Source organism: Numenius arquata, chromosome 2 (genome assembly GCF_964106895.1).
Source record: "Numenius arquata chromosome 2, bNumArq3.hap1.1, whole genome shotgun sequence".
Classification (NCBI taxonomy): Eukaryota; Metazoa; Chordata; class Aves; order Charadriiformes; family Scolopacidae; genus Numenius; species Numenius arquata.
In genome coordinates this window covers 89,386,672-89,414,075 of record NC_133577.1, presented here as the reverse complement: position 1 = coordinate 89,414,075, position 27,404 = coordinate 89,386,672, and the positions used below count along the sequence as shown (strand labels likewise).

At 38.7% G+C, this 27,404-nt stretch overlaps 1 protein-coding gene across 2 annotated transcripts in view; it reads left to right on the top strand.

Annotated features, from left to right (window-relative positions):
- Positions 1–27,404, top strand: part of SYT1 (synaptotagmin 1) — a 131,083-nt gene that overhangs the window by 27,336 nt on the left and 76,343 nt on the right. The window contains exons 2-4 of one of the 2 annotated variants that reach the window (XM_074167946.1): positions 7,640–7,824; positions 21,127–21,240; positions 24,497–24,664. In XM_074167946.1, coding sequence (XP_074024047.1) covers positions 7,640–7,824; positions 21,127–21,240; positions 24,497–24,664 — 467 coding nt within the window. Of the gene's footprint in view, positions 1–7,639; positions 7,825–21,117; positions 21,241–24,496; positions 24,665–27,404 lie in introns of both variants that reach the window. The other variant, XM_074167945.1, reaches the window with a different exon arrangement.

Below are 27,404 nucleotides of genomic sequence, written 5' to 3'. Positions count from 1 at the left end.
TACATAGTGTTTTTGGAAAGCCTTCAGCAAACCTGTCTGGCTTCCAGGTCTGCTTAGAGGCTCCAGCTTTCTTCATCTTCCCCAGCTGCTCAGTGTGCCCAGTGCTCTCTCTGGCAATTATCTAGAGTCTGAATTCATTTATTTTATTTTAAAAGCTTTATGGCAGCAGATATATGAACTGATAGGAAGCATCAGTCTAAAAATATTACCTGCTTGATTAGAAAGCATCTTCCACTAAAGTCTTTCCTTTTCCTACTCTGTTTTCTGTAGTAAGTGATGTAGAGGTTTTGCCGGAAAGGGGAGTCTGTTTTATTTTTCACCCTGGCCAGTGTTGTGGCCCTTCACAGGCGACACACTGTGCAGCAGGGAGCTGGGCTGCTGGTTCTTCCTCTGGGCTGTTGCATGCCGAGTGAAGGAATAGCATCCCTTCATGGAGGGCAGTGGAAGAAACAGCTGTATTTGATGGAGCAAGAGGGAGGCAGGAGCAGGCAGGAGGGCTGGTAGCCCAGGAGAGTGGCCCCAACTGGCAGTGACACAGCCAGCAAAGGGGAGATCTGTGTTAACTCTCTTTGGCTCATATTCTGGTTCATTTTGATGAGGGAGGGGAATGGGCAGGTTAACAGAGGAGCTATTTTCATTTTAATATTTATACAGATGAAACCTGACGTTCGAGCTTGAAGGCCTTTGCAATCTCTCTGAGGTAATTCCTTCAAGCAGGAGACATCTCAGCAGCTTAGCTTCCTTGCTCTGGCTGCCTCACCATCCCATTTCACCTGGAAACTCCCCTGCTTTGCTTTCTCCCCATGTGTTCCGAGAGATGAGGGGTGGAAGGACTGATGAGACTGAGCAGCGAGGAGCTGGGGGAGAGAGGGAGCAAAACACATCGGAAAGGAGAGAGAGATAGCAACAGAGACAGAAATAGTTCTGCTCTGGAGAAAGAAGATATGCTGTTGGGTAGATGTGTTTTACCATGACAGAGAACCTGTCGCATGCCCTTAAAGGTGAATTACTACCAGCAATACTAAACATAAATGACCTGCAAATTCTAACAGTAGGTGTGGGTTCACCTTCAGGTAAATATTTTAGCCATTTTATGCATTTTGACTTTCAGCTTTGGGGGCATACTATAGGTACATCAGGTTCTTAAGCAGCCCAAGTACCTTGGCTAAATTTGTAGCCATATCTTGCATTACTGCTAAATTCAATGTCAGTTTATTTGCAAAGACTGGAATGTTCAGTCATACAAAGTTGGCATAATTTTGCATAAAATGTCTAACAAAGAAGCTACAGGCAGGAGTATATTCAATGAGGGAAGCCAATCTGATCAGTGCACTTTCACAGACTGTTTTGCATGTGGGAAACTTTCACTGTCAAAACACACATCTCTTAGCTCAGTTAAAGCTTCAGTAACTTCCATAAACTATTCATGGAGATAGTCTTAAGCAACTGCACATGCTCAAAAAATAGAGGGGGGCGCAGGGGCGGGAGATGTCAGCATGAGACCATTCGTTAAGATATGTATCAGAATCAGAATCAGAATCAGAATCAGAATCAGAATCAGAATCAGAATCGCAGTGGTTGGAAGGGACCTCAGAGATCATCGAGTCCAACCAACAGTGAAAAAAAAAAAAAAAAAAAAAACAAAAAACCACAAACAAAACCACCACCCACCACCTGAACACACAACAACAACAACCAAACCAAAAACCATCACCCACCCACACAGCACCCCACCACAAACCAGTAATCTTGGACACTAGAGCATGCCCTGAAGAACCATGTCTACACGTTTCTTAAATACCTCCAGGGATGGTGACTCCACCACCTCCCTGGGCAGCCCATTCCAATGCCTGATAACCCTTTCAGTAAAGAAATGTTTCCTAATATCCAACCTGAACTTCCCCTGGCGCAACTTGAAGCCATTACCCCTTGTCCTATCATCTGTGACTTGGGAGAAGAGACCGACCCCCGTCTCTCTACAGCCTCCTTTCAGGTACTTGTACAGAACAATAAGGTCTCCCCTCAGTCTCCTCTTCCCCAGGCTGAACAACCCCAGCTCCCTCAGCCTCTCCTCGTAAGACTTGTGCTCCAGACCCCTCACCAGCTTCGTTGCCCTTCTCTGGACCCGCTCCAGCACCTCAATGTCCCTCTTGTGGTAGGGGGCCCAAAACTGGACACAGTACCAGTGTGTAGTGATGGTTTCTTCTAGTGATAGGTCAAAGGTGATGGGTTAGAGTCATTAACGTGAATCACATAAAAAATCTGTGATAGATGTAAGAAAGTGAAATTAATGTTTTGTAAACATGCTATTAAAGCAAGACATCATACATAAGAGTGTTTGGGGTAGAAATGTAGCTGTATAAGCCTGAAGGCTAGTATTTAAATCATCGGTATTTGCATGTATTTGCAGTTTTTCTCTTCCTCTTTTACAAATCATTTTACCATATATCAGCATTTCCTCTTCTTTGTATTGATCACCTTTGTATTCCTTCAGCTGTGAATAATGGTATCTACTATCTGGGTCCTTGCTCTCAGTACATTTTCTTTTTCTTTAAGTAACTTCTAATGAAAGTCAAATTGATTCCCAGAACGCGGCCCCTGTGGAGTTTCTATACAGAAAGTCTGAATATGGCTAAATATGCGGTTTGCTTTCTGATTAGACACTAAGTGCAAAAAGCTAAGATAAAACTATGGTTTAGTAACTGAAAACTGCCAGCGCACCCAAGTTCAGGCTACCAGAGTTTTATATTCATGCAGTGTGCTTCACATCTTCACATGCAACTATTTGGCAGTTGCAGCTTCTTGTTAAGTATTATGCCCCCTGTGAACATAGATTATTAATATTTATTTATCAATTCCGACATGCCATGGGCCTCCTTTGCAGAATAATATGGAAGCTGCCATCATCCGACAGTCCTTTGCTGTCACAGTTTAAATGGGGTGGCTTAATTGCTTAATTGGGCATTGTCAGTGGACAGCATTTTTGGTATGGAAGTCTTCACTTTTTAATTCAGCTCCTCTCTTCAGCTCTTCCTTGACCTTCCCTCTCTTTGGGTTCTAAGTTAATAAAGTTTCGTCGGACATTGCAAACAGAAGGGGAAGAAAATGATTAGGATGAAGGATTTTATTCTGTTTTACAGACTGTAGCACTTTGACGCTGTTACACATTTTGTGACTTCTCTCTTACTGTCTTTCCTCTGGAGTCAAATGTTCTCCAAGGCATTTGATAATTTTAGACCACCTTACTGGAATGTCAATTTTAGACCCAAGGCCTGTACCTCTCCAAGCATTTTGCATAAGGCCAAGTAAGGGTATCTTTGTATAAAGGACATAATTTGTAGCTCATCCTTTCCTTTGAATCTAGCATATTCAGTGGAACAAGATTTAATGACAGGTTGGGACACAAGCTGTATTTTGTGCAGCGCAGTAGAAGTGTATCAGTGGAGTGAAGCAGTCGGTCCTGAGGACCCAGCCCCACACTGCAAACGCTGTGGGGGTAATGCTTCGGTTTAGGTTTGCTCCTGTGGGCCAAGTGCCATTTGCAGTTAGAGCACTGTTTGGTGAGCTGTTGGAGCGTATATTCCAATTCAGTCCATCATGCCCTCCAAGACTGCTGCCTAACGTGAGTCCAAGCATAGTATATGAGTATGGTCTGGAGATTTGCTTCATAAATGCACTCCTAAGCCCAAACTAAAATGGTAATGTAAGTGCACCACAGCTGCTGTATTTGTGAAATGCTACAAATGCACCAAATGACCCAGAGTACACACACAACCCTGGCTGGCATTAGTGGTAGGAAGTAACAGACAGGGATGAGATAGCTCACAACTCCTTTATCTACATCTATGTCTGACTGATGTTCAGTATGAGTGAAAGATGCAAAATGGGTACCCAAAATGCCTCCATTATCAACACAATCCTAGAGCTTACTCTTCTCAGTGCCCTGCTATTACTCAGGAGTAAGCCATGCATTTCATTTTCTCTACGCTCTCCTTTTACAGATAGGCTTCATTCCTGCATTTCTAGTAAAATCCTGGAGCATACCCTGTTTGGATTGGATCAATAAGACTAATTCAAGACCTTATTTACTAACTATGCTACTCGGCAGATCCCGTCCTATAGATTTGTCTTTAAGAGCCTTGTAGAATCACCAAATCATGTAGTGATTCCTGAGAGCTTCTTCAAAACAAGTATTCTGTATTTGCCCACAGGAGCAGAACAAAGAAAATAGCACTGAAATACCAGAAAGTTTACACACGTATTAATTATCCTTAAACCAATAGCTTTTCCTTGATTGCATAGGTAAGTATTGCTTGTTTCAAAGCACCCCCTTGTGCAGGCGTTGGGTAAGACAGGTTGTACAATAAGCTTCTGGCTCACTAACACCTCGACCACTTGGTCAGGATTTGCATTTTTAATGTCACCCACCCTCCTTCATCTGCCACAAATGTCTTTTGTTCAATAGATCATGTCTGAAGACCTCCTGAGATTTCAAACTCTCCTACTAAAGCTGATAAAACTGATTTAATATAGGTGGAGGTAGTCTTCAACCTGTTGTCCTTTTAAACACTAGAAAAATGAAATTATTTGAAAATCTTGCACATGTGTGGGAAAGTCTAACTGGAATTAGCCAGTATGAACCTCTAAAGTGAGCCACTGTGCAAAACCAAGAATGTTCATATACTGTCAGTAAGGCTTTTGTAGATATTATTCACAGTTGGTAAAAAGGCTGAAAAATTACAGGTTGTGGACTTCAGTCTTCCAAAGTGATTAGTGACTTCAGTTGTTTCATTCTGGCCTGTCCACCTTGAGACGACTCTATAGAAAACTAATTTTTAGAAACTTATCTTTTTCTGGAGTTCAGCTCTGGCAGTGCAACAACTTGGGGAGCACAAATATGAAAACCCTCAAAGTCTTTAGTAATTTTGGAAATTCTTCTCTATTGTCTAAAATGATTAACATTTAAAATTATGTAAATAATGCTTTTGAAAGGAAACAAAAGCTTTAAAGCCAGTGATTAAGTTTCACTTGTCTTAAATCTAACATGCACACTCACTGCCATCAATGTGTGATTGGGCAATCTCTGTCAATGGCAGTGTTCGGATGAGCTGTCTCCTTGACAGGGATAGTACACTTTTATTGAGAGAAAAATCCATTCCTTTTTGCTTTTTCAGACTTGAATGTTGAGGTTATTTTGTAAATGCCCAGATTTTGAGTTACCCCATTTTTTCCCTTTATTGCTGATGCTTCTTTAATAAAAAAGGAAACGTATTTTCTTTGAAGAGATAAATATGGAATTCTGCATAATTCTTGTTGTCTTAGATATTAATTTGATGAACATTTAATTGTATCACAAGAGCTATTGGGTGAAATTAAATTACAAACAGATGAGAGCAGACAATGCATTATAAAAAAAAAAAAAAAGCTGAGGTATCTGCAAGTGTTTCAAATGCTCCCCAAGGCACCCTACATTGTTCATGCTCCAGAGAACTGAGGCAGCAGTGCCAGAATACCACTTTACACAACAGTTGCAGCACAAAGGCACCTGACTTCTACTACCTACACATGCTTTTTCATTGGTAGGATGCATATGCATATATCCTATTAACGCCCACATTCCCTGTCTCCTCAATTCCGTGGTTCTCCCAGCTTATTTGCATTTGATGTGTCCCTCCTCTCTTTCCTCCCACAGTGCCATCCTGCTGGCAGAACCCCATCCCATGTTCTTGCCGCTCCCCATATTCGCTGGAATCACGCTTCAAGCACTGCTGACAAGGCAGCAAAAAATAGCTGATAAATTTGGGCACAGCATTCATTTCATATTGACATAACTTATATATATATAAGTTATATATATATATATATAACTTATATATATATAAGATATAGCTCAGATATAAAGTATAGTGTTTTGAAAATACCCTTTCAGATGCTAAGTGTCTAACAGATCAAGTACACGTGAAGTTTAGAATTCGAGAAGAACACACATTGTCTGTGAAAGCTGATGGTTTTATATTGGTGAATGCTGGATGAAAAAGAATTAAAAATTTGTAGGAGAGTCAGTTGTGCCACAAAGTGCTACCACACCAGACTCGAAGACAAAATGGAATCATTAATGCATGAAATACAGATTTTAAGTTGGGATAAGTGCATATCTAATGCAAGTTTAACTGCAAAATTGCTGCTGCTGACTCCATAAAAGACGTGCCATAAACAGCTGTTAATCTGTTCACTGTTTATCTTTTAACATTCATTTGTTTAGTAATCAGTTCTCATTTGTTCTACATATGGTACAGCTTCCCTTTTATAGCAGCTGCATTTAATGAACATGTGGAGGCACAAAAGTATTACAGAAATTATTGTTTGACTATTTTCCTGCATTATTTTTGTGTCTGTCACCAAGGACATTTGAATAAAGCTAGAAATATGGTCATTAAATTTAAAGTAAGGAACGTGTAGGTGCTTTGTCCTCTTCCTGAACGGTAATTTGTAGTGGAAGTTCCTGTGACCATGCTTCACACTCTGCTTAACTCCTTTAAGCAATTAATTTTCTCTATTTATACTGTCCATTCCCTTCTGTGATTCACTGACGTCAACATGTCAAATTTGATTCACTCTTCAGTTTTGCTCTGTATCATATTAGAGACCTTTAGGTAGTGCACTGAGAGAGTATCTTGCAGGCCTGATAGACTGAGTGCATGTCGAGATTTTTAGAAAAGGACAGTTTACAAGATTTAAAGTTTCATCAGGTGCTCTGGTTAAATGTGAGGATCAGTGGTCATTAAAGCTGATTTGTATGAAGATAGTTCCATTCTGGAGTACTTGTGTTTAAGTGTCATCTTAATTCCGTTTTTTCCCAAAATTCTGATCTTTAACAAGAACGTTTTATCACAGTAAGTTTTCTCTGTTATTTATTCATGCTTCAGCCGCGTCCAGTATCCTGGACTGAATGAATAAACAGAACATACACTTTTCTTTATAGGAAAGTATAGGTAACAATATAGCCATGTACTGAAACTTCACTAGCGTTAGGGTATGATGACAAACAGGACAAATGCCCTTGGATTGGATAGTTCTTTGTCCTTGGTCAGCCTTTACTGGTGACCTTGACCTGCATTTGTTGCAAGGAGTCTGTGAGCCTGTCAAGTGCAGCAGTGGGCAGAGGAGAAGGGCTGTTCATTAGAGCTGACTGCTTGCATCGAATGCCGTTCCGGAAAAGGGAAGTTCCAGTCAGTTCCACCCGATTCAGCCACAATGCCAGGTGGGTTGGCGAGGTGATTAAAGAAAGAAGCAAGTAAATGCCTAAATGTGCCGAGAATTTTACAGATTTGCACAGTGTAAATATTTTGGACATACTGTTTCGGATGGTTGATTAATCAAAATAGCTGCAAGTGAGTTTGATACGTGTCACAGGGCATGTAAATAGATAGACGTGTTAAATTGGCGTTGTGTGTGCAAATGCTCAGTTGGGAGAAATATACAAATGATGACAGGATATTTTAGAAAGGATTTCAGGTATTTCTGCAAGGCAGTTTCGTTGAAAAGGGCTTAGCTGTGAGAGAAATGTGCTCGTTTCTAAATTTAACCCTACTAACAATTTACCACCTTCTTTTTGTGTGTGTTTCTTTTTCTCTTTCAGTGCCACCTTGGGCCTTAATAGCCATAGCCATAGTTGCAGTCCTATTAATCCTTACCTGCTGCTTTTGTCTCTGTAAGAAATGCTTGTTCAAAAAGAAGAACAAGAAGAAGGGAAAGGAGAAGGGAGGGAAGAATGCTATTAACATGAAAGATGTTAAAGATTTAGGGAAAACCATGAAAGACCAGGTAAAGTATCTCTCCTTTTCTTGAACACCTGAGTTGCATTTGAAGGTTTCTGTAGGATTTTTCTACAAAAAGTTCTGCTTGTTGCCTCGGTAGTGGCTCTGTGAAGAGGGGTCTGAAGCATCTTCTCGGTGGTATCACAAAAGATGAATCTGGGTGTGGCATCACTTTATCAAGCAGTCAGCCAATTTCCCCACTCTGGAAAAAAAAAAAAAAAAAAAAAAGAGTGGGCATATAATGACTCATCTGTAAGGGGCAAGTTGATTGAGGGCGTCTTGGTTGTCCCAAAAATGAAGCAATTGTGTGCAATTTTCACTGTCCTTTTTCAAGACTTTGACCAGGACTTAGTACAGTGTATATCTTTCTAGAAGTATTTCTGAGCTTACATGATAAACAAAAGTAGCTCTGAACTCTAAATCTCTTTTTACACAAAAGCAAAGTTTCAGCAGAGAAAGAAACAATAGTACAGAAGAAAAAATGAGACGCATAGAAGCAAGGGAAAACAACCAGTAAGGAAGCATTTCAACACAATGATGTTGGGAGAATTCATTTTGTAGTAGAGAAGAGGAGGTTAAAGATAACAGGCCATACTTGTAACTGTAAGTCAACTGAATAACTTGGAGGAAAAGATTAGCATAATGCCCTTTGAGCAGCATCATTTTCATAAGGGCAGAAAAACTTGTCCTTCAGATCTGCTTCATGCAAGAGGAACAAAAGGACCTAATCCTCAGGGACACAAACTTGATTAATTTGTTCCTGAAAAAAAAAAAAAGATTTTTTTTTTTAATAGGCTTTTTATATTGTCCTTCCTGAAGCAAACTGTTGAGAATAAGCAGAAGAATGAGGACATAAACGTGAAGTATTCGTGTGTCCTCACTGTGTTCCCAGATTTCTTAATTTAAGAAAATAAAGCGTGGTATTTTTCAAACATAAAGTACTGAAGAGGCTTAGAGAACTGCTTTGCAGAACCTGTTCAGTAGGAACCAATAACTGTAAAGATATTGCATGGTGAAGTCTGTGCTTCCAAGACCCCTGGTAAGGTTAAGACAGAGCAGTCCACGAGTGTTTATCTAGACAAAGAGAGAGGATAAAACTATGGTCAGGAATGAGCAGTTCCTTCCACAAGTTGGAATCTAGTGTATGAAGAAAGCTGGGCTGAAGGCAGGTTGATTAGAAGTACAAGCCAAAACTGCGAACCCAAGGACTATGGCCAGCTGATCGGGAACAAGATCCAAGAAGAGAAGCCCAGAGCACAGTAGCTAAGAAGCCAATGGTCAATCTAGAATAAGTGGTGATATGACACTGTACAGTGATGGAGCAGCCACTACTGTGGCTCATCAGGCAGTCCTAAGAGTCCTCGAACAAGTTAGCATGCTTCTCCAGGCACGTAAGACATGATGGAGGAAGAGCAAAATCAGGAGAGGGGATGAGGAAGCCTTAGAAGTCTGATAACTAAGTGCAACTGGATCACCCGAGTGAAGTCTGAAAGGAGCTCAGATAAGGAGAGGAAAATAATGGATGAGCTTCAAAGGTACAGAGCTATCAGAGCTATTTCCAGTTTCCATTATCAGACAGAAGGACAGTTCTTTGTTGTAGTTGCTCAGTAGACAGTATGGCAAGAAAATAAGTGAAGATCCAGTTGTTATATTCCTGTTCATGCTACTCAATTATAATAGCCACTACCAAAATCTTGATTCATTGGACAGTAGTTAACTGTTCTAGTCAATACATTACACCATCAAAGTAAGCCTTGACTTGATCTAACACAATTTATTTTGATTCTCAGACCATAAGTACACATTGCATGCTTACAGCTAATGAAGTTCACACCAGTTGCCCATCCTAGGTATACTCATGTGTCTACATGCTAGTAGGCAATACAAAATGAATTTCTCTACAACCATCCCAGATTGCCTTACCGCAACTAAGAGAGTCCTGCAGAGGCACAAAGAGTGAATGACTGGAGACCCTTGCATCCATATTGCAAGTGGAGCACTGTAGTTAGTGCTCTGGTGCACAGCTTCAACCTCGGTTCCACCTGGAGAGAAGGTGCTTCATGTGCCACACTGGTGTACTGGGGTGGATTGCACGAACACAAGACAAATTCACACCTGAAAAGAACCTCATCAGTACACAAAATCACTAATATAGATGCAGCTATTCCAAGGTTGGGAAGATTAGTGAGGCCGAGCTCAAAAAACAATAGAGCAGAAATTTTGAGGTCTCCCGTGAAAAAGAATTTGTGCTGATTTTGTTTTCTCCATATGATGAATGTGAAACAAACCCCTTTTCTTTAAACACTTTGATTTAGCATTCGTAGATTTCCTGTATTTGATTTATAGACTTTGTTCTTGGCTATTAATACTAAGTAATTGTGAGATATTTCCCCCTCAGCAATGCATGGAAAATCAGATCATCAGTTGTTGGTTTACCTTGGGCTACTGTTAGCAAACTTCTTCCCATTGAACCAAGAATAATTTGGAAGAACTGTTTGATTATGCTTGTGGAAAAATTCCTTGAGATGTTTTTTGTGTTCTACCAATGATAACAAACCTAATACTTTCTTGTAGGACAAAAAATGTGCAATTTGTTGATTGCTATTTATGTGGAATTTGTTCCATATTGTGTAAGACCATTGTTGTATTTACAATATAATATTAAGTTTTTTTAATTATACTCATTAGGACCTGGATAAATGACCATGGATTCTTGGAAAATAAATATTTTAACTGCAAAATTATATTATGTAATTAATACTGAGTTTCATTTCTATCTCTTTCATGGGAAAATTTGATAAAAAGCTGAATCATTAATATCTTGTCTACAAAGAGAGCTCAAACATTGAAATGTTGCAAAGATAGGTATTTTAAGAAGATTACATTCAAAATATTCTCTATGGTTATTCAAATATACTTTTGCCCAAATATTTTTTAATTTAACCAATATGTTTTCTTTTTGCGCAGTTAAACCTAAGGAGGGTAGATTCTCAGTTGAGAAATGTCAATGTTAGACCTTTAATAAGTGGATGCATCACCAACTCTCCAGCCAAGTTTCCTCTTCACTATCTGGGATTTCAAAAACAAGCTGCTTAAATTAGCCCCTTAAACTCATACTTAGCAGTCTTCTAGTGTACAGATTTTAAGTCCTTGGCATTCAGTAGCTTTTTTCCAACTTAATTCCTAATTTTCAAAATCTTAGCTGTCTTTTCCTTTTACTTTTTTTTTTTTTTTCCAGTATGACTAATTGTTTGGTTTGACAGTTTATTCTTGAATTATCAGTGCAAGTTTTAATATACCTAGCTGAACTCAATGCAATGCTAAGTGTAGAATATTTCAGTTAAGAGAGTTGAACCGCTTTAGGGTCTGTGGCATAAAACAGAAAAGGGAAAAACAAAAATGCCTTTTAGCTCTTCAGAGAAAGCAAATTTTAACGTTAAAAAAAAGTAATTGAAGATCAAGATGTAAATCTAATGCCATTATAAAGGGCAACATACGATAGCAAAGATCTGAAATGTTGTCAAAAAACCCAAAATGCTTAGTTCAGTTATTGTTAGGCCTGAACCTGCAAGTGCTAATTACCTGCTGCCTTCAGCTGAGAGTGCATAATAGCAGTTGGTGGGCACTTGGCATCTTGCAAGATCGTAGTTCCCTGGGCACACAAAACTTGAAAGGGAGTAGCATTTGGTAAATTGAAAGTATCAGCCTCTGGAAATATAATTTCCACCTCGGTCTGGTTTTGTTTGTCAAAGAGAACTTTAGACCTACATGTACTCATGCTGACCTGCACATCCGTGCCAAATCATTACAGAGCCATATAGCTTGACGTAGTTTAAGATCCTTTTGACACAGAGACTCAGTCAGATCCATAGTCATACATGATAGCTAGATGTTACAGAAAGTGGAATAAAATTTTGGTCTTCGTTAGAAGATTTGTGCTTCCAAATGTCCACTTTCCTGAACACTACTTCTAGTATGATATTTCAAATGAGAAACTGTTTATGAAATAATAGCGATTATGAGCAAGTTTAGTTAAGGTAAAGTGGGAGAAGAACTGGAAATAAGCTTAGGTTTTTCGTCCTGAAACCCGTTTCTGTTGCAGGCAATGATTACTGTTTCAAGTAGAGCATACAACTCCACCAAGGCCCACTGGGAGGATTAGATTCCTTCTAGGGGAGGCAAACCATTAATGAATGTACTACTGTAAAAAGGTCATTTCTCCATGGTTTTTACTAATTTTTGTGTGTGGATATTTTAATTTTTATTTCTTCCTTCTATGTCCTCCTTGTCTATGTTGTGTCTCATGACTGTTCTGGATTGTCACTTGCGGTAGGTTTATTTTGCTATTTGGACACACCTAGTCTAAAGCTCTGATACATATAGTCTTCTGACAGCTCTGGCTCCTCAGCTGAGATTTATATGTAGTAGCTTTGATACACACATCAAGAGGCTGAACTAAATTGATTGGGTATTTTTTTTTGGTTGGGTATATATTTGGGGGGAGGGTGGAGGAGGGCACATTCTTTCTGTAGTTAAAATATTAAGTCAAACTGTACTAGAAAGCTCAAGTTTAAAATTGATAAGCACATAAAAATAACTTGCTAATTTTATTTCCTTTTTGTATAAATGTCAGCATATCAAAAGTATATGAAAGCAGTATGTATTTTTGATGTCTTATTTTCTAAGTGTTGCTAAAATGATTGGTACCTCATGAAACTTCATGTGGGCTCTTGCATCATCTCAGTGCAGTGCCCACACTTTAAGTTCTTAATGCTCCATTCCAAACTTGTTTAAGTGCTCTTACTCCAGATTTCTGTTGGTGCAACTGAATGACTACTAGCACCAGTGTTTTTATGAGATATTCCCATCATCTTTATAGCTTTGTAGACTCTCCCATGTCCCTGATTTCTCCCACTACTTTTTTCTCTAGGGAAAAAGAAAGCGCCTCAAACACCCAGGTCCAGAAACACTATGATAGCTGCTGATTTATTTGCTCTGAATTTAATGCATTGGTACAAAAAAATTCTTGCTTAAGCTCAGCCTGTGGGCTGAAGAAAGGAATAGACGTAATCATTCCAGTCATGAACAGCAGCACTGAAAAATTACTAAAATTTAGCCTTATTGCTTGGAGAATAATTGTTACAGTGGTCTGAAGATTTTATTAGGTCACATAGCATTTGTGGAGAAGGAGATTTAGTAGCTCTCATTGCATCAGACTGAAACACTGTCACTAGTGAAAGATTTTTGGCTTACAATGAATGTGTCTGTTAGGTGAAATAGGAGATTTGGGATGAGGTATATGTACTACACCCTGGAGTATGAGTAGTATATTCTTGGCTCTGCTACTGACTTACTCTGGCCTTCAGTCAGCCCCCTGACTTCTCTGTATGTTTGTTTTTCCTTTACATAGCCCTTTCTTTTACATTGGGTTTATGTACTAACTTAATCAGAATATTCTGATTAATGTTCATGTATTAATAGAAGTGAAATATCAGGGCGTTATACAGTAATATAATACTGAGAGCTGCAATTGCACCTAACCAAACTTCAACATATAATGGTTTTCTTAGACTATTTCACTTTATGATTTTAGCTGTTGAACAGTAAACAGCCTTGCCCTTATGGAGACAAAATACTGAAGAACAAGCTTTTTAGTGTTAGGTGCCCCCAAATATTTCAAGTAGTGTGTATTGATCTGGCAGCATGGATACCATAGCCAAAATGAAGTCAGTAAAATCCGCATTGACATCCAGAGAGGGTGGCTTTCACTCAAAGGAACCCAAGCCTTTTTTGCCAGAAATAATCCAAGAGGATCTTTTTGAGGGACAGGACTTCAGAAGACCTGACAGTGGTCTTTTCTTCTGCAGTGTTTGCTCATGTGATTGTTTTCCCAGTTGAATGCCTAGAAAGTAGTGAGTGTATTTATTCCATGATGCCACCTGTCTTGATCTCAGCATGCCAATTCCCATTTATCGGCATCTTCAGGCTATGGTGACATTAATTCTCGCAATGGCTTATCCACAATGCCATGAGACATCCTAATTCACACCCAGTATGTGCTGCAGAGCCATTACAGTGCAGAAAATGAGTCAGAAACAACGGAGAAAAATCTTTCTTAGAAAACAAGCCCAATAACTATGCTGTGGTAGCCAAAATGGATTGACTGAGTCCCATTTGTACATTAATTCAACCTCAGGCTTGACCAATCATCCTGCTTTTTTACCTCCCTCAGAAAGCAAAGTGCAGGGTGCATAAAACTTCTTGAAAAATGTGAAAATAACATGTTTATGAAGATACAGTATTATAGACAAGTGTTTGTGTTCTGTATGGTTTTCTGCAAAACTCTTTTGTAACTTAGATTTATACTAGACTTCAGAACCCTGAAAATATGGAAGTAACAGCTGTGAGTCACAAGGCTGGGCTTATTTCCATTCTGTCTCTTCCTTTCAGTCACTCCCAAGAAGACATAGGATCTTGCTTTGCATGCTTTCTGAGTTTCTTTTACCTCCTTCTTTAAAAATATTTTTCCTGTAAAATAATTTGTTTACTTTTTTTGTAACCTATTGTATTCTTAGCATGATATGAAGATATAGATCCTACTCATTTTACTACGTCTCGTTTTCTGTACTGAAGGTCCTGCCACTGGAAGCTTCCATTATCAAGGACGTTTCTTTCATGTGTTCTCTTGATTAACAGACCAAATTTTGAATTCTTTATTCAAGACCAGAGTCTGCAGGTTCTTAATGAGTGGTGTCTAGGAAGTATGCAATTATTCCCTAAATTAAGTGACCTGAATCACACTTTTGAGACATTTACCTGTATCCACTGATTATATGGAGAGCCATACTCTTATACTAAGTGCCTGAAGTTAGTGGGTATGAATAACGTGCAACAAGAACAGCAGTTTGTATCAATGAGGTATACATTTCAAATCCTATTGGGAATACTTAATTGTTTACGTTTTAAGGAAGAACATTTATTCTTTACAAAATGATGAATGATAAATATGAATAGCAAAATAACCTTCAAGCATGAGAATATCAGATAGTTGATAAAGCCCTGTGTAGAGGATGGTCAGAGGTTGATCTTATTTATTTTTGAGCATCTGAGCCAAAAGAACAGTTCTTTGCCAACTTCTTGTCTATACATCAAAGTGGCACCCAATAAATCATGTCTGCCTATATTTAGGTTAATTTTCACTGTTAAATAGGTGTAGTCCTAATTATATAGTATGAAAAATTTTCCAAACAGAAATAAATGTTGCACTTGGAGTGGTCCTCCCATGTTGAGGAGCCAGCTCTGTCCCAAAGCACGCTTCCATCTGGCCTGCTGCCATTCATTTGAGGAGGATGGAGAACAATTGATTGAGCAGCACGCACCGGCCAAGCAGCCTAAAGCTGCCTCCTACTCACAGCCTGCTGCTTTGCACAACTGAGCCCCACCATATGGGAAGTGGGGGCAGAGCACGCTAGTGATCTTGCAAGAGCGCTTGCTTCTTTTTGTTCTTCTGCATGGGCCCTGTGTTCTAAGCAGAGCCCTGACCCATGGGGTGAAGTTCCGAAATAGGCCCCCAGCCTGAGATTGGCTGCATCTTTTTTCAGCAGATAAACACTGGCTACAAGAAAAACAGGTTGATTTGGGGGCTTAACCACTCCAGCTTGAATGTGTGTATTCATATTGTACATTGAGCACCTCCAGCATTTGCTGTATTCTTCTATTGCACCAGGAAAAGTTGGTATTTTAGTACCCAAACAATTCAGTGAGCTCTGAAGCTGAACACAATGACCCCATGTCATAGACCTCCTAAAGAAAGAAAGCCTTTTGAATAATCCAACAGACCATTTAAAACCTGGATAACAAGCAAGGAACTAATGTCAAGGCATCGCATGCTGGACACAGCAGGGTCTTGCTCATTCTGTGCATCGGTGTGGCCCACTGCTGGCGTGTGAGGCCAACACTCCTACAGCAGTAATGGCAAAGTAGATTTCACAATGACCAAAGTCTGGCTAAGCCACTGGAAACCCATGCGCAACATGCTCTTTAAATTAATTCATGGAGAGAAAGCAGATGCTGAAAGAATGAAATGTTGCCTTTCCTTCTGAGGGACTCTGATAGAGAATGTGCTACAATTGCAGGTTTTTCTGCTTTGTGATAGGGAATCAGCCAGGAATTTTTAAAGGCTTTTCTTTTCCCCTGGGATAAAAATTGGCCAGGTGAGAATTATGGTGTTTGTGAATGTGAAAGAAATTGATAAGAGGTGCACCACCATTAGTGGAAATGCAGCCATTCCTAGGTGCGGAGGAAAAATTACCTTTCTGATAAATTCATTGTTGGACATGGCACAGAACATTCTCACTACAAAACAATATTGTTTTCTTCCATTCAGCTCAGCAGGCATTGCACAAGCCTGAGGACTGGGCATCATTCACACGTTAAAAAAATATCCCCTTCACCATGTGAACAAAAGGAATGATTGATGGGGCAGGCGGAGATGGAACTCGGGACGGCAGCATGCACTGTGCAGCAAATAAACTTACAGGCTGCAGTCAGCGTTAGGTTTTCCTTCCTAACGTCTCTCCTTCTTGCTTACTAGAAACTTGTTTCCTTAAAAGAGAGGCCATAGGCCACCCAATGAATGGAAGGAGCCCTAAAAACTGATAATGAAAGTGTTTCTTTTCATATGACAGTGAAAGACACTTGGCTTGCAGTCCTAAATAGCTTGTGGCACGAAGTAGGCATTAAGAATGAGACATGAAGATAACTGAGACCAGAATCAATGATCAAAATACACCTTCATGCGTCTTTGCATCCTCCTGGTGACTCAGATGTGATTGTGGCCTCTGCCTCGCTGTGCAGGAGGCAAGGAAGTTCACTTGCTCCCCCAGCAGCTTTGTTACCCGAGTCCCGTATCAGTTTGCTTTCCTGGAGCTTCTTCTGCGCATGTGGAGTCTGGAGGCAACCAGCAGACCAGCTGTGAGAAATGCCCTGCAGACCCTCTCAATTTCTACACGTAGCTTTGGGAGGGATTAAATGAAAGTGTGCATAAAGCTGGTTTAATCTCCAGAATCTCTCTTGTGGTTTGTGGTGGATAGTAGTGGGGTAAACCCGGTGACAGGGTGCAGGGCTTTTGGTAGAACAGAGCTGGAAGGAAGGGATGTTCACAGTATCGGGAGGGCTGTGTCACTGCAGAGAGAGGCTTTTGTTGGCTGGGGGAGTGAGAGAGGAAAGAAGCCCAGAAAATGTAAAAACCCACTGCAAGGTGCGGAGTTGCCAGAACTGCTATTACAAGCAGTTTTGTTTTTTCTTTTTTTTTGTGCAAAAGATGAAACTACAAAAAATTTGAAAATGAAGCATTTTCTTTAACAACCCAGAAGAAAAGGAGACTGTAAAACCACCCTTAATTATGTTTCGGAAGTGAAGAAACAACCAGCAGATTGAACTGTGGATCCCAGATTGCTGTAATTTAGCCCTGTTTGTTGTAGGAATCACTACAGAGTAGATGAGCTTGAAAACAATTAATTAAACATGGCAGAGAAAAAAAAATCCTAATGCCATATGTAGATTTATGTCTGTACCCCTGGTTAGAACTAGCTACAGAGGTCACTCAAATATAGATTAAATGAAAGGTTGCTCAAAAATTGATTTTGTCTTCCATGTCTAAGAAAACGTATATTATATAGTGTGTGGCTTGGTTAAGGTCCCTGGCACAAGGTAACTTTTCCGATTTGCTGATTTCATTAGATGTGGATGTACCATCTTGCAGGGGTTGTATTGGATTAATGCTTTTTTGCACATTCCTATACCTGCTTACGTACAAGCCGACGTTTTTCAGATACTTGCACACATGTAAGAGGGTATGGAGGTTTCATTGTTGTGTACTTCTGCACATGTTACGCAGAAATGAAGAAATCACTTGAGTGAACTTCACAGTCATCCCAAGTTAGAAAAAATAAATCTGGTTCTCCAGCACAATGTAATAATGCATTTTTATGCTGCATTTCTAGCCTGCCTATGCAGGCTTTTAAAATGTCATGGAATTAAAAGAAATATTAGGAAAGGAAAGGCTTATATTCCTCTGCAACTAAATCCAGGCTTTCTGATCACAGTTGAAGAGGCTTGAGAAAAAAGCTGGCTTATAATTAAAAATATTTTATTGTGTCTAAAACCAATAAAATATAGCTGCTTATTTTAATTGATTGTAGCAATACAACAGTAAGATCTGATATAGTGTGCTATAAATTGAGAGTTGCAGTACTATTCCATTAAATATTGATCTTTCAGAGAATCTCAATACAAAATGAAAATCGCTACGGGGTGTTTCAAGTACTTTGAAGCAATCCAATTCTTCTTCCTCTTTGGAACTCAGCAGCTGCGTCAAACATGAGAAGCTTCTATGCTTCCTTTGACTCAGCTTCTTGAAGCATTGGCCTCTAGTTTAAAAGCAAATAAATACCTCTCTTGATGGTAAAAAACTATTATGTACAGACTGCTGTAGGGATAATACTTTGTCATTTCTTCCCTCCCCCCACGCCACAACCTTGGCCAAATCCAAACACCGTCTCATTCTTAGTGTCTCTTAGTGCTTCATTGTTTCTGAGTCAAGGTCAAGAAGAATCATATAGGACTTCAGCTGATGTGAGCAATGTGTGATGTTTTCCGTCTCTCCTGGCCAATAGATTTCACCTTCCAATAGGCCTCTCATAACCTATGGAGAAGAGTTTTCCAGCCATGCAGTTTTCTGCCTGCACTTCAAAACTCACTTTGCAAGAAGAACATTAGGTTCTCATTATATTTTCCATAGTCATAGTAAGAACTTTTTCACATTGAATTATCCACAGCTCTGGCATATCCCAGATTGATCAGCTGTCCAGAAGAGTATATATTTTTTTCTAGAGAGAATACGGATAGGTAACTATTGCCTTGATGCAATAGTTACAAATTCCTCATACCTGGAAATGAGCATAGAAGTTTCTTTTTGCATCCTCCCTTTTATTCCTGAGGAATGGCTGTAGGATAGTTCGTCTTAAACAAAATCCAGGTCAAAAGCAGGTGGTACAGCAGAAAGTCCAGTACCTATCCCAGAAATGGTGATATACCAGAGCTGTTTATCACTTCTGTCATGGAAGAGTGCCCCTCTGCTAGGGCACTACTGAGAAGATTCAGAGCAGTGGGTCTTGGAGTTAACATCCCACTGAGTTGTTGCTGCCTGTTGTCTCCAGGCTCAGACAAATGTGGTTGCTTTGGTTGGACTGAGTCACATCTTTTTTTTTCTTTTCTTTTTTCTTGATCACAAAACCTCAGGCTTATTTTTATTACCAATGAAAACAAGGTGTTTGGCATAGTCACATCACCCCATATCCTGAAAGTCCTGTATATGGTCCTGCAGGGTCTGTGCCTCAGACTGGCTTTGCTCCAACACTACCCTCTTGCCACTGAACCTGTCGCTATTGAAGTGTCACACTCATTGTCATACTAACAAAAATGTTGTGCTACGGCCAGGGAACTCACTAGCAGCCCGGTGATTAAAATGTCTCAAAATAATTTTCATTTTGGGCAGTTCCAAATAGAAATAGTTTAGTTCAAAAAGTATTACTCCTCCAACATCACAGGTGTTTCTCATCCACTGTCAACCTTTCCCACCAATCTCATCCAGGTACACTGTAATTTATGTTCCTAGTAAAGAGTACATCATTCATTCACTAACATCCAGATATTTAACTCTAACCCAGCTCCTCAGCTTGCATAAATCAATGTTGTTGCATTGATTTCAGTTGAGCTATGCCAGCTGAATTTCTAGCTTATTTCAAGAAGTAGAGAAATAATTGCTTAATACTATACAGTTTTGAGTCTGACCTTTTGAATTTATATCTGGCTTCTGAAAAATAACATTTTCTGTCTCCGAGATCGATCTTCCCTCTTACCACACCCATCCAACTGTTGCATGGCCCCCGCTGCCTTCATGGCTGAGTGAGAATGTTAATGCTTTTGCATTCTTTCTTTCACCAACCATGATCAACTATGGGTATAGCTACTTTACAGCCTTACTGTCTCTTTGGATAGAGCGCTCCAGCTGCAACCTGTTGTTTATATATGCTGTAGGTTTCTTCAGACCAACTCACATCGTGAAAAAAGAACATAAAAAATCTTATTCTTGCACTTGTCTGTTTCTGCAAGCAGAAGTTCCATATAGAAGGAACTTTCATACAAATAGCAGTCTTATAGATAAGCATACTGATTACTGTAACATGCAAATAACAATTCTGGATGAATGCTCAGTACTGATTCCTTGTTTTCACACTCTCAACTTTATTTTACATTTTCTGCTATTTTCCACTGTTTTTCTCAGCAGTTTTGCCAATTTTTCAGTTCTTACTCAGGTAAGAATCTGCTGGAATAAGATCTACATAGTTAGTTATGGTCCATATGGTTTAATAATTGTATGAATTCCCTTTTTTACAGTGCAAATACTTCTGCTTTCTGGTACAGAAAAAAAATTATTACATCTTTTAGTATTTTAATTATGTACAAAATCTAAGATAACTGCTGTGTCCTTTAAAAATAGCAGGTTTTATGCAATAGACAAAGCTGTAAGTAGTTCTGTATTTCTTTATTTTTGTATTTCTTTCTAAGCAAACTAAAATCAACTTTCAATCAATTTGGTTCAGCCAAGCTTTATAGCGAGAATGAATAAAAAGGAAATTGGTCTTGGGAGGGGGGGAAAAGGAGAAACATGCATTTGCTAACGGCATGGTGAAAACTTTGCTTCCATATTCATTCTAAATAAACATGAAAAATGTTTGGCATATGATTGTAGGAAGAACTCATCCACAGCACATGCTCTTTATCATAGTAATCCTACAGAAATGTGATGCCAATTGCAAACAATTCACAGCATGCACAACCAGGTTTGACGTTGCCAAGATATTCTTAAGTTGAATGAATGTGTGACTTTGCTTATTTAATAGCATGTTTGCCTCCTTGTGCCTCTTTAAGAGCCAGTGTGAGCCCAGAAGAACTTTTGATATCAAGTTGATACTTTGCTTCTACTTTCAGGTTTTTTAACAATCGTTGCTTGTAATAGTCCAAGAAGCTTTCTTCCTACTTCCATTGCTTGCTTGCTGATTTATAACATCTTCTTGAGCAACCTGAATAGTATAAATTGATATGTGAAATGCATATTTGGATTTCTGCTGTCATGCTTGCTTTTAATGGCTTTAAAATAGGTTTGAGGACAGTGTCTATTTTAAATTGCTACTTAAGAGTTTGCCTTATTTATGAATATTACATTCCTTCTTTCTAGGCTCTTAAGGATGATGATGCTGAGACTGGACTGACTGATGGGGAAGAGAAAGAAGAACCCAAAGAAGTGGAGAAACTAGGCAAAATCCAATATTCTTTAGATTATGACTTCCAGAACAACCAGGTTTGAAACAAGCAACCTGTAACTTTTCATTTCTGTGTGTGCAAGCGGAGAATGAAGTAATAAATTTAGTTACAGTAGATATTTCTGAAATCCTTGCTGCTTATACAGAGTAAAGGGGGAAAGCAAGACTCAAGATTCATGATAGAAGTACTGCTAAATTGGTATTCAATGTACTCAGGGTTTGTATTACACCTTTAATCAAAACTGAAGACACTGTTTTATCTAATGGTTATTAATACCACATAAAGGCATCACCAATCAAAGTCAACCCACATTATATTATGGAGTCTGCCTGCAGATGGCAAGAGATAGCTTCAGCCTTCAGTTATTTAAAACATAAGCAAACAAAAGATGCGAGGAAAAGAGAGGGATGTAAGAGTAAGTTGATTCATTGTCTTTTAGCAAGTCAGTAAGATTGCCAGGAGTAGCTTTCTCTTACTTCATCAAATGTGCACTTTGCCATATTATACTAGCTGCATCAGGTTCTGTTGCTCTCCATTAAAGTACACCTGCTAGCCAAGAAAATTTTAGTTTGGAAGAAAGGTCCAAATAAAAAGATCTGTCCCCCAAAAACAGGAAAGTTGTACAAGAAGAATCTGTCCAGTCAAGGACTGATACTCCGTCAGTACCCTACTCTGAAGGTGGTAAGACCAAATTTTGGTATACTTACCCAAGGTTTCAGTACAAATAGACACCGTAATGTGATGTAGACTTAGAAGGGACCTACTTAACAGGTCTGGCCACATCCTGAACTACCTCATATTTAATTCCCCTTCCTGGCCTCTTGATGTTGTTGGGATCACTCTTTTCAATTATACCAATTCACAGCCTCACTGTGCTTAACTTTGGACTGAAGCACACCGACACATCTGACTTCTTCACTTCTACTGCATGGCTTTGAGTGAACTTGAGAATACATATCCTGCATTTCATTTTTGACAATTTCAGTCAAAACCACTTCGTTCTTCTCTATTTAGGGAAAAAAAGGATTACTGAACTTAAATCCCTGTTAATTCCTGTTGTTCAAATAAACAGACTGCCACGTGTACTTGTGATTCATTTCCACATTCATATTCTTTATTTGATGCTGTTCACAGAATGCGGTACACTTACTCTTTTGCAAGACAAAGAAAATAAGAGAAATTAAGAAAAATTTCTGTGTCAGCAGCAGAGGATTTACACACAGCTATGACCTGGCGTATTGCACAGTATTTCCCTGTCTTTTCAACTATTTTCTGACTACCAGTGCTTGTTTATCAATGCAAGAGCAAAAAAAATTTCTGAAGCCTTTCAAGAAGGTTAAAGGATCTTTTCCTCGACTCCCAGAGCAAATTCGTTGGCCATGTGATGAGTCACACTGATCCCCCTTGAAATCAGTATGAAATCACTATGAGGCTTTACACCCTTCAGAAGCAGAAGATCTAAAGAGGGGGAAAGGAAAAGCTGCAAATGTGTTCTGACAAATGGATTTCAGTTTCCTTAGAATAAGAAAACAAACTTTCTGTGTGAATTTTATTAAAGGAAATGTTGATTTTGTGAACTCTATTTTACAAAGGGAAATAGGACAGGAGAGCAACAAATTTGTAAATGTGTGTAGCATTTAATTAAGGTAATAAGTTATTTTAGTTATGGTTTGCTATTTTATTTTGCTGCTCTAAACTATGTTGCAGCTTGGAATTTGTCAGAGAACAGACACTACAAAAAAGTAGAAAAGTGAATTCAGTTAGGTTAGTATAGCACGGTGGCATGAAACTACAGACCAAAAATTCAGCTAAAATATTGCATAGGGTTAAGAACAGAGACAAGATAGCTGATGTACTCTCCGGAGCACGATGCCTCAGTTTTAGAGAAAGAAATTTTAAAAGGGAATTGAATTGCCTTTCCACACTGTTAACTAAAAGTCATAGATTTGTTTTTTACTCTTTGATGTGAAACACTTGATGTAGATCCTGAGCCTATCCATGTATTTGTAAACTGTTATGCATCTAGCATAAGAATGAGACAGAAAAGAAGTGCTTTTTACAGCCAAAGGAAAATGTTTCATGGAGCTTAAGAGTCCTATAGGTAGGAAAGCATGCAGGCCATACTGCAAATTTAAAACAGGTAAAAATAAATCCAACTTTGAGGAATCTCTCAGAAGCCAGAAGCTTTTTTCCTAGATTGACTGTATTGTTCTGTATTTCAGTTATCAGAACTTCTGTTTCCAATTTTAAACAATTCATCCATGAGAGAAGCAAATACATTGTGACTGAAGCACTGATTTAGAAGAAAATATTCTCAGATTTCATTCCCAGTTCTTAATGTCTTGTCTACAGATTGACCTTGAAGAGTCACTTGAATGTTTACCTTAGTTCTGTGTCTATGAAACAAAATTTAAAGTATTTTCTTTCTCTCAGTGCTATTATGCTGATGAGGCCTAATACAGGCTAAGATGTCTACATAACATAACATAACATAACATAACATAACATAACATAACATAACATAACACTTCACTTATAACACTTAAAAAATGACTAAAGCATTTACAAGTTTCAAATGTGCTTCAGTCTTATTTTTAAAAGCGTATAAGAGATTTAAGAAACTAATTTTTCAGTTTTGCAGTGACATTACAAATTGTTATTAGGATTTAGTTACCAAAGGTTAGTTTTCATGGGCTATTTTTTTAAAATGCTGTCCTTGGTTTACTACCTAAACCCATTGATATACACAGCCAGAGAAGTGAAATATAAGGAAGACTGCAAAATCCATTTGTTTTCAATAAAGCTCTGCCTGAGGATTTGCATTTGATATATCACCTTTTTGTGTTTAGTCGGGGGGAAGGTTACATGTTGGGGATTTAGAATACAAATTTTGTAGTCAAAATTAGACATTCTTGATTGTTTAATAATGTGATTTCTATTCATGGTGCCCAGCATAGAAAAATAATGCACAAGAAGAGAGAGCAATTGAAAGTTATTTGATTGCAGTCTTTAAAAAGATGAAGTCTGTATTTAGCTGTAATCAGCTGCCCTTTGAAAACCTCTTTTCTGCTTAAAAACAGCCTTTGTACAGTCTGCATCTGCCATAATTGGTTTTCTAAAGTCTATAGTGTTGCTTCATTTGCCTTCCTTGAAATGGGGGCGGGGGGGAGGGGTGGTGGTGTGTGATAGTTTTTCATAGACCAGAAATAGAATCTGCATGTGTATTTCTCTGTTGCAATTTTTTTATAAATATCTATTTGAAATTTCATTCTCCTGTTTTTCTCTCTTTTCAGCTTCTGGTCGGGATTATTCAAGCAGCTGAGCTGCCTGCATTAGATATGGGTGGTACATCTGATCCCTATGTCAAAGTTTTCCTGCTGCCTGATAAGAAGAAGAAATATGAGACAAAAGTCCACAGAAAGACCCTTAACCCTGTTTTCAATGAGCAATTTACATTCAAGGTATTTTTTTGATAATTATTTAAAATTTTTTATTTAAGCACTATGTATCTCATAATGTATAAATGTATCTCATTTAAGCACTAAGTATCTCATGCTTGGCTACAGTCAGCCGTCTTAGTTAATTGGTAACTGCAGCATGGTGATTTTTCTGTTCATGATTTTTCATGAATGTCACCTCTGGTATTCAATCTTATGGTGAAAATGGAATAACATAGGGTCAGACCTCAGTAAGTGTAAAAGGCACAGTTAGATTTTAGGTACTTCAGTTATCCTGATATATGAAAACCTGATCCATATTTTGTGGCTGGATAAAACTTACAAGAAAGTCAGGAAACAGTGACACTTTGACAAATGTCAGGTAAATTTCACTAGACCAGAGTTTTCTTTAAATATCTTTGTACTCTGATTTATGAATTTCAGTATACCATTTCTTTTTCCCTCAAAAATAAATTAAAACTCAGGGAAGGTAAATGGATGAAATGGTAGATTAATCTTGCTAGACTTTGTCATAGCAATTCTTTGCCATGCTACTTTACGTATGAAAAGAAATCATGTCTCAGGTTTAATAACATATGAATTAAATAAATGTAGCTAACATTGCAATATTTAAATTGTTCCAATAGTATCTATCAATAGCGTTTTTCTAAGATTGTAGCTGTACCTAAACCCCAGTTAAATACAAGAAAGGAATACCATACAGCATGTTTCATGTGGTTTTTCCTAATGTACATTCATCTGCTGTTACTTTAGGCCTTTCTCTCTATGCCCAATCTTATAATGACAGCTGCAGATTGGAAACAGGAACAGTGAAAGACTCTGACTATGTAATCATTCAAGGAGAAAGATATCCCTGGAGGCCAGAACTACTACTGCATATATAAGCTTATTTTTTCCCTTGGAGATGTTCATCAAAATAATCTTTTGTGGGGAGTTATTTATTTCTCGAGCTTTCCTAAGACGGTATTTAAAAGAAAACAGAGTTATAAATTACAGATTCCCGTGCAGCTCAAAAAAGAAAAGAAAGAACCGGTAATGCTGTCGTCTAAAATGAAGGCACAAATTATTAATCAGATCATCCACTCCTGGGCTATAATGTCCACTTGTTTTAAGTCACATCTTTAATATTCAAATTTTATACTCCAGAAGAAAGTTTGCTTTCCCCACAAGACCTGACAGAGTGTTTAGGTGGATCCCAATACGGCACTGATCATTCCCTGGATACTGTGGTCTGTACTCAAGAGAAAACCAATGGAGCATGCCATTGTTCTGGGCACTACAGTGAAAATGACAATCGACCATTTAACTAGTGCTGCAACTGTAATAAATAACTTCTGTGAGAACTACTGACAATATCTTGTTTACTTGGGCAGAGCCATATTTCTGTGACTGCTTCAGGTGGTGCACAGCTTCTCTCAGCATCCTTCCCATCTCTCTCTTTGGCAGAGCTGACCACCAGGCAGCCCAGGCCCATTTTGGTACCTGTGAGCTGCCTGCCTTCCTTCCATAGAAGGGCTAATGGGGATGAGATGGGTTATGTTTGTGCTGTATGGCATCTTGAGCCCTGGACCTCATTCATTCTCTTCTTTGGGTTGTTCTGTATGTTAGTCCCCTTTTCAGTTCTGTGTCCCAGACATCCATGGTGCCGTTCCGGGGTGCAGGAACTCCATCAGGCTCCAGCTGTCTGAATTGTGTACCTGCACTGTGCTGCCAAAAGGGAACTGAGAAATCCCAGCTGGACTATGCCAGCCTGGCAGGGGGAGGTGTTCCTTCTCAGGCCCAAAGTGGGAAGAGGGTTCACGTCTGGAGAAGTGACATGTCTGTGTCAGAAAAACACTCCTATACGTGTCCTTCTACCAAGGACACCTGCATTAAGTCAGGAGGCTGAGGATTTCTGAGCAGAGCAGAAGGCAGGGAGAGGGAGCAGTCCTTCACAAGAGCTGAGGGCACCCTTAGTTGTCTTGAACAAAGCTGTATGCTGAGGCTGTTTTAGAGGTAATGAATGGAGGAAGTGCTGCCACTACATCTTCTTTAAAAAGGAAAGTAGCTAAAAAAGCCTTACTGAGGTCAAGTTAATCATAAAAAAAGTAAATTATGATAAATGTAGTCTTTTCATATGTTCCAAATGACCAGGATCCATTAACTGATGTAAACTGATGAAGAAAGAAACTGTAGAACATTGCTCTTCTCCTGTTTTTGAGGCTACATAAAAATAAAAGTGGAATTACTTAGCATTTTGCCTTCCACATGCATTTGCCTTCTGTAGCTTTTTAGAAGCTACAAAAAATTTACAGAATCAGAATAGATTTTGCTATAGTATTGATTATAATACCCAACCCTGTACCCACTGAAAGTATTGTACTCAGTAATGGAAGCTGGAGCTTCTTTTAAACATTATATAACATGTTACAAAAAAAGAAAAACTACTCATGTTATTAGTAAGTATATTAAAAAGCAAGTGGAAGCCAAACAGTAACAGAAGACAACAGTCCTAGGGTTTAAACAGACTGGAACATAGAGCAGTTAACAAGGCCAATGATAATGTCACGGTTTCGTTTCTCTTTTTATATAGACAATTAATAGAGAAATGTTTACTGAAGCTCATGGAAACTATTTATACTTGCAGAATATATTCAAATTGACCAAGTGTTTAGTGTAAATCCAAACAATTCCTAAATCAGACCTCCCCAGATAGCCACTCAAGTGTAGCTTACCTGAACTGCACATCTTCATCTGAATATTA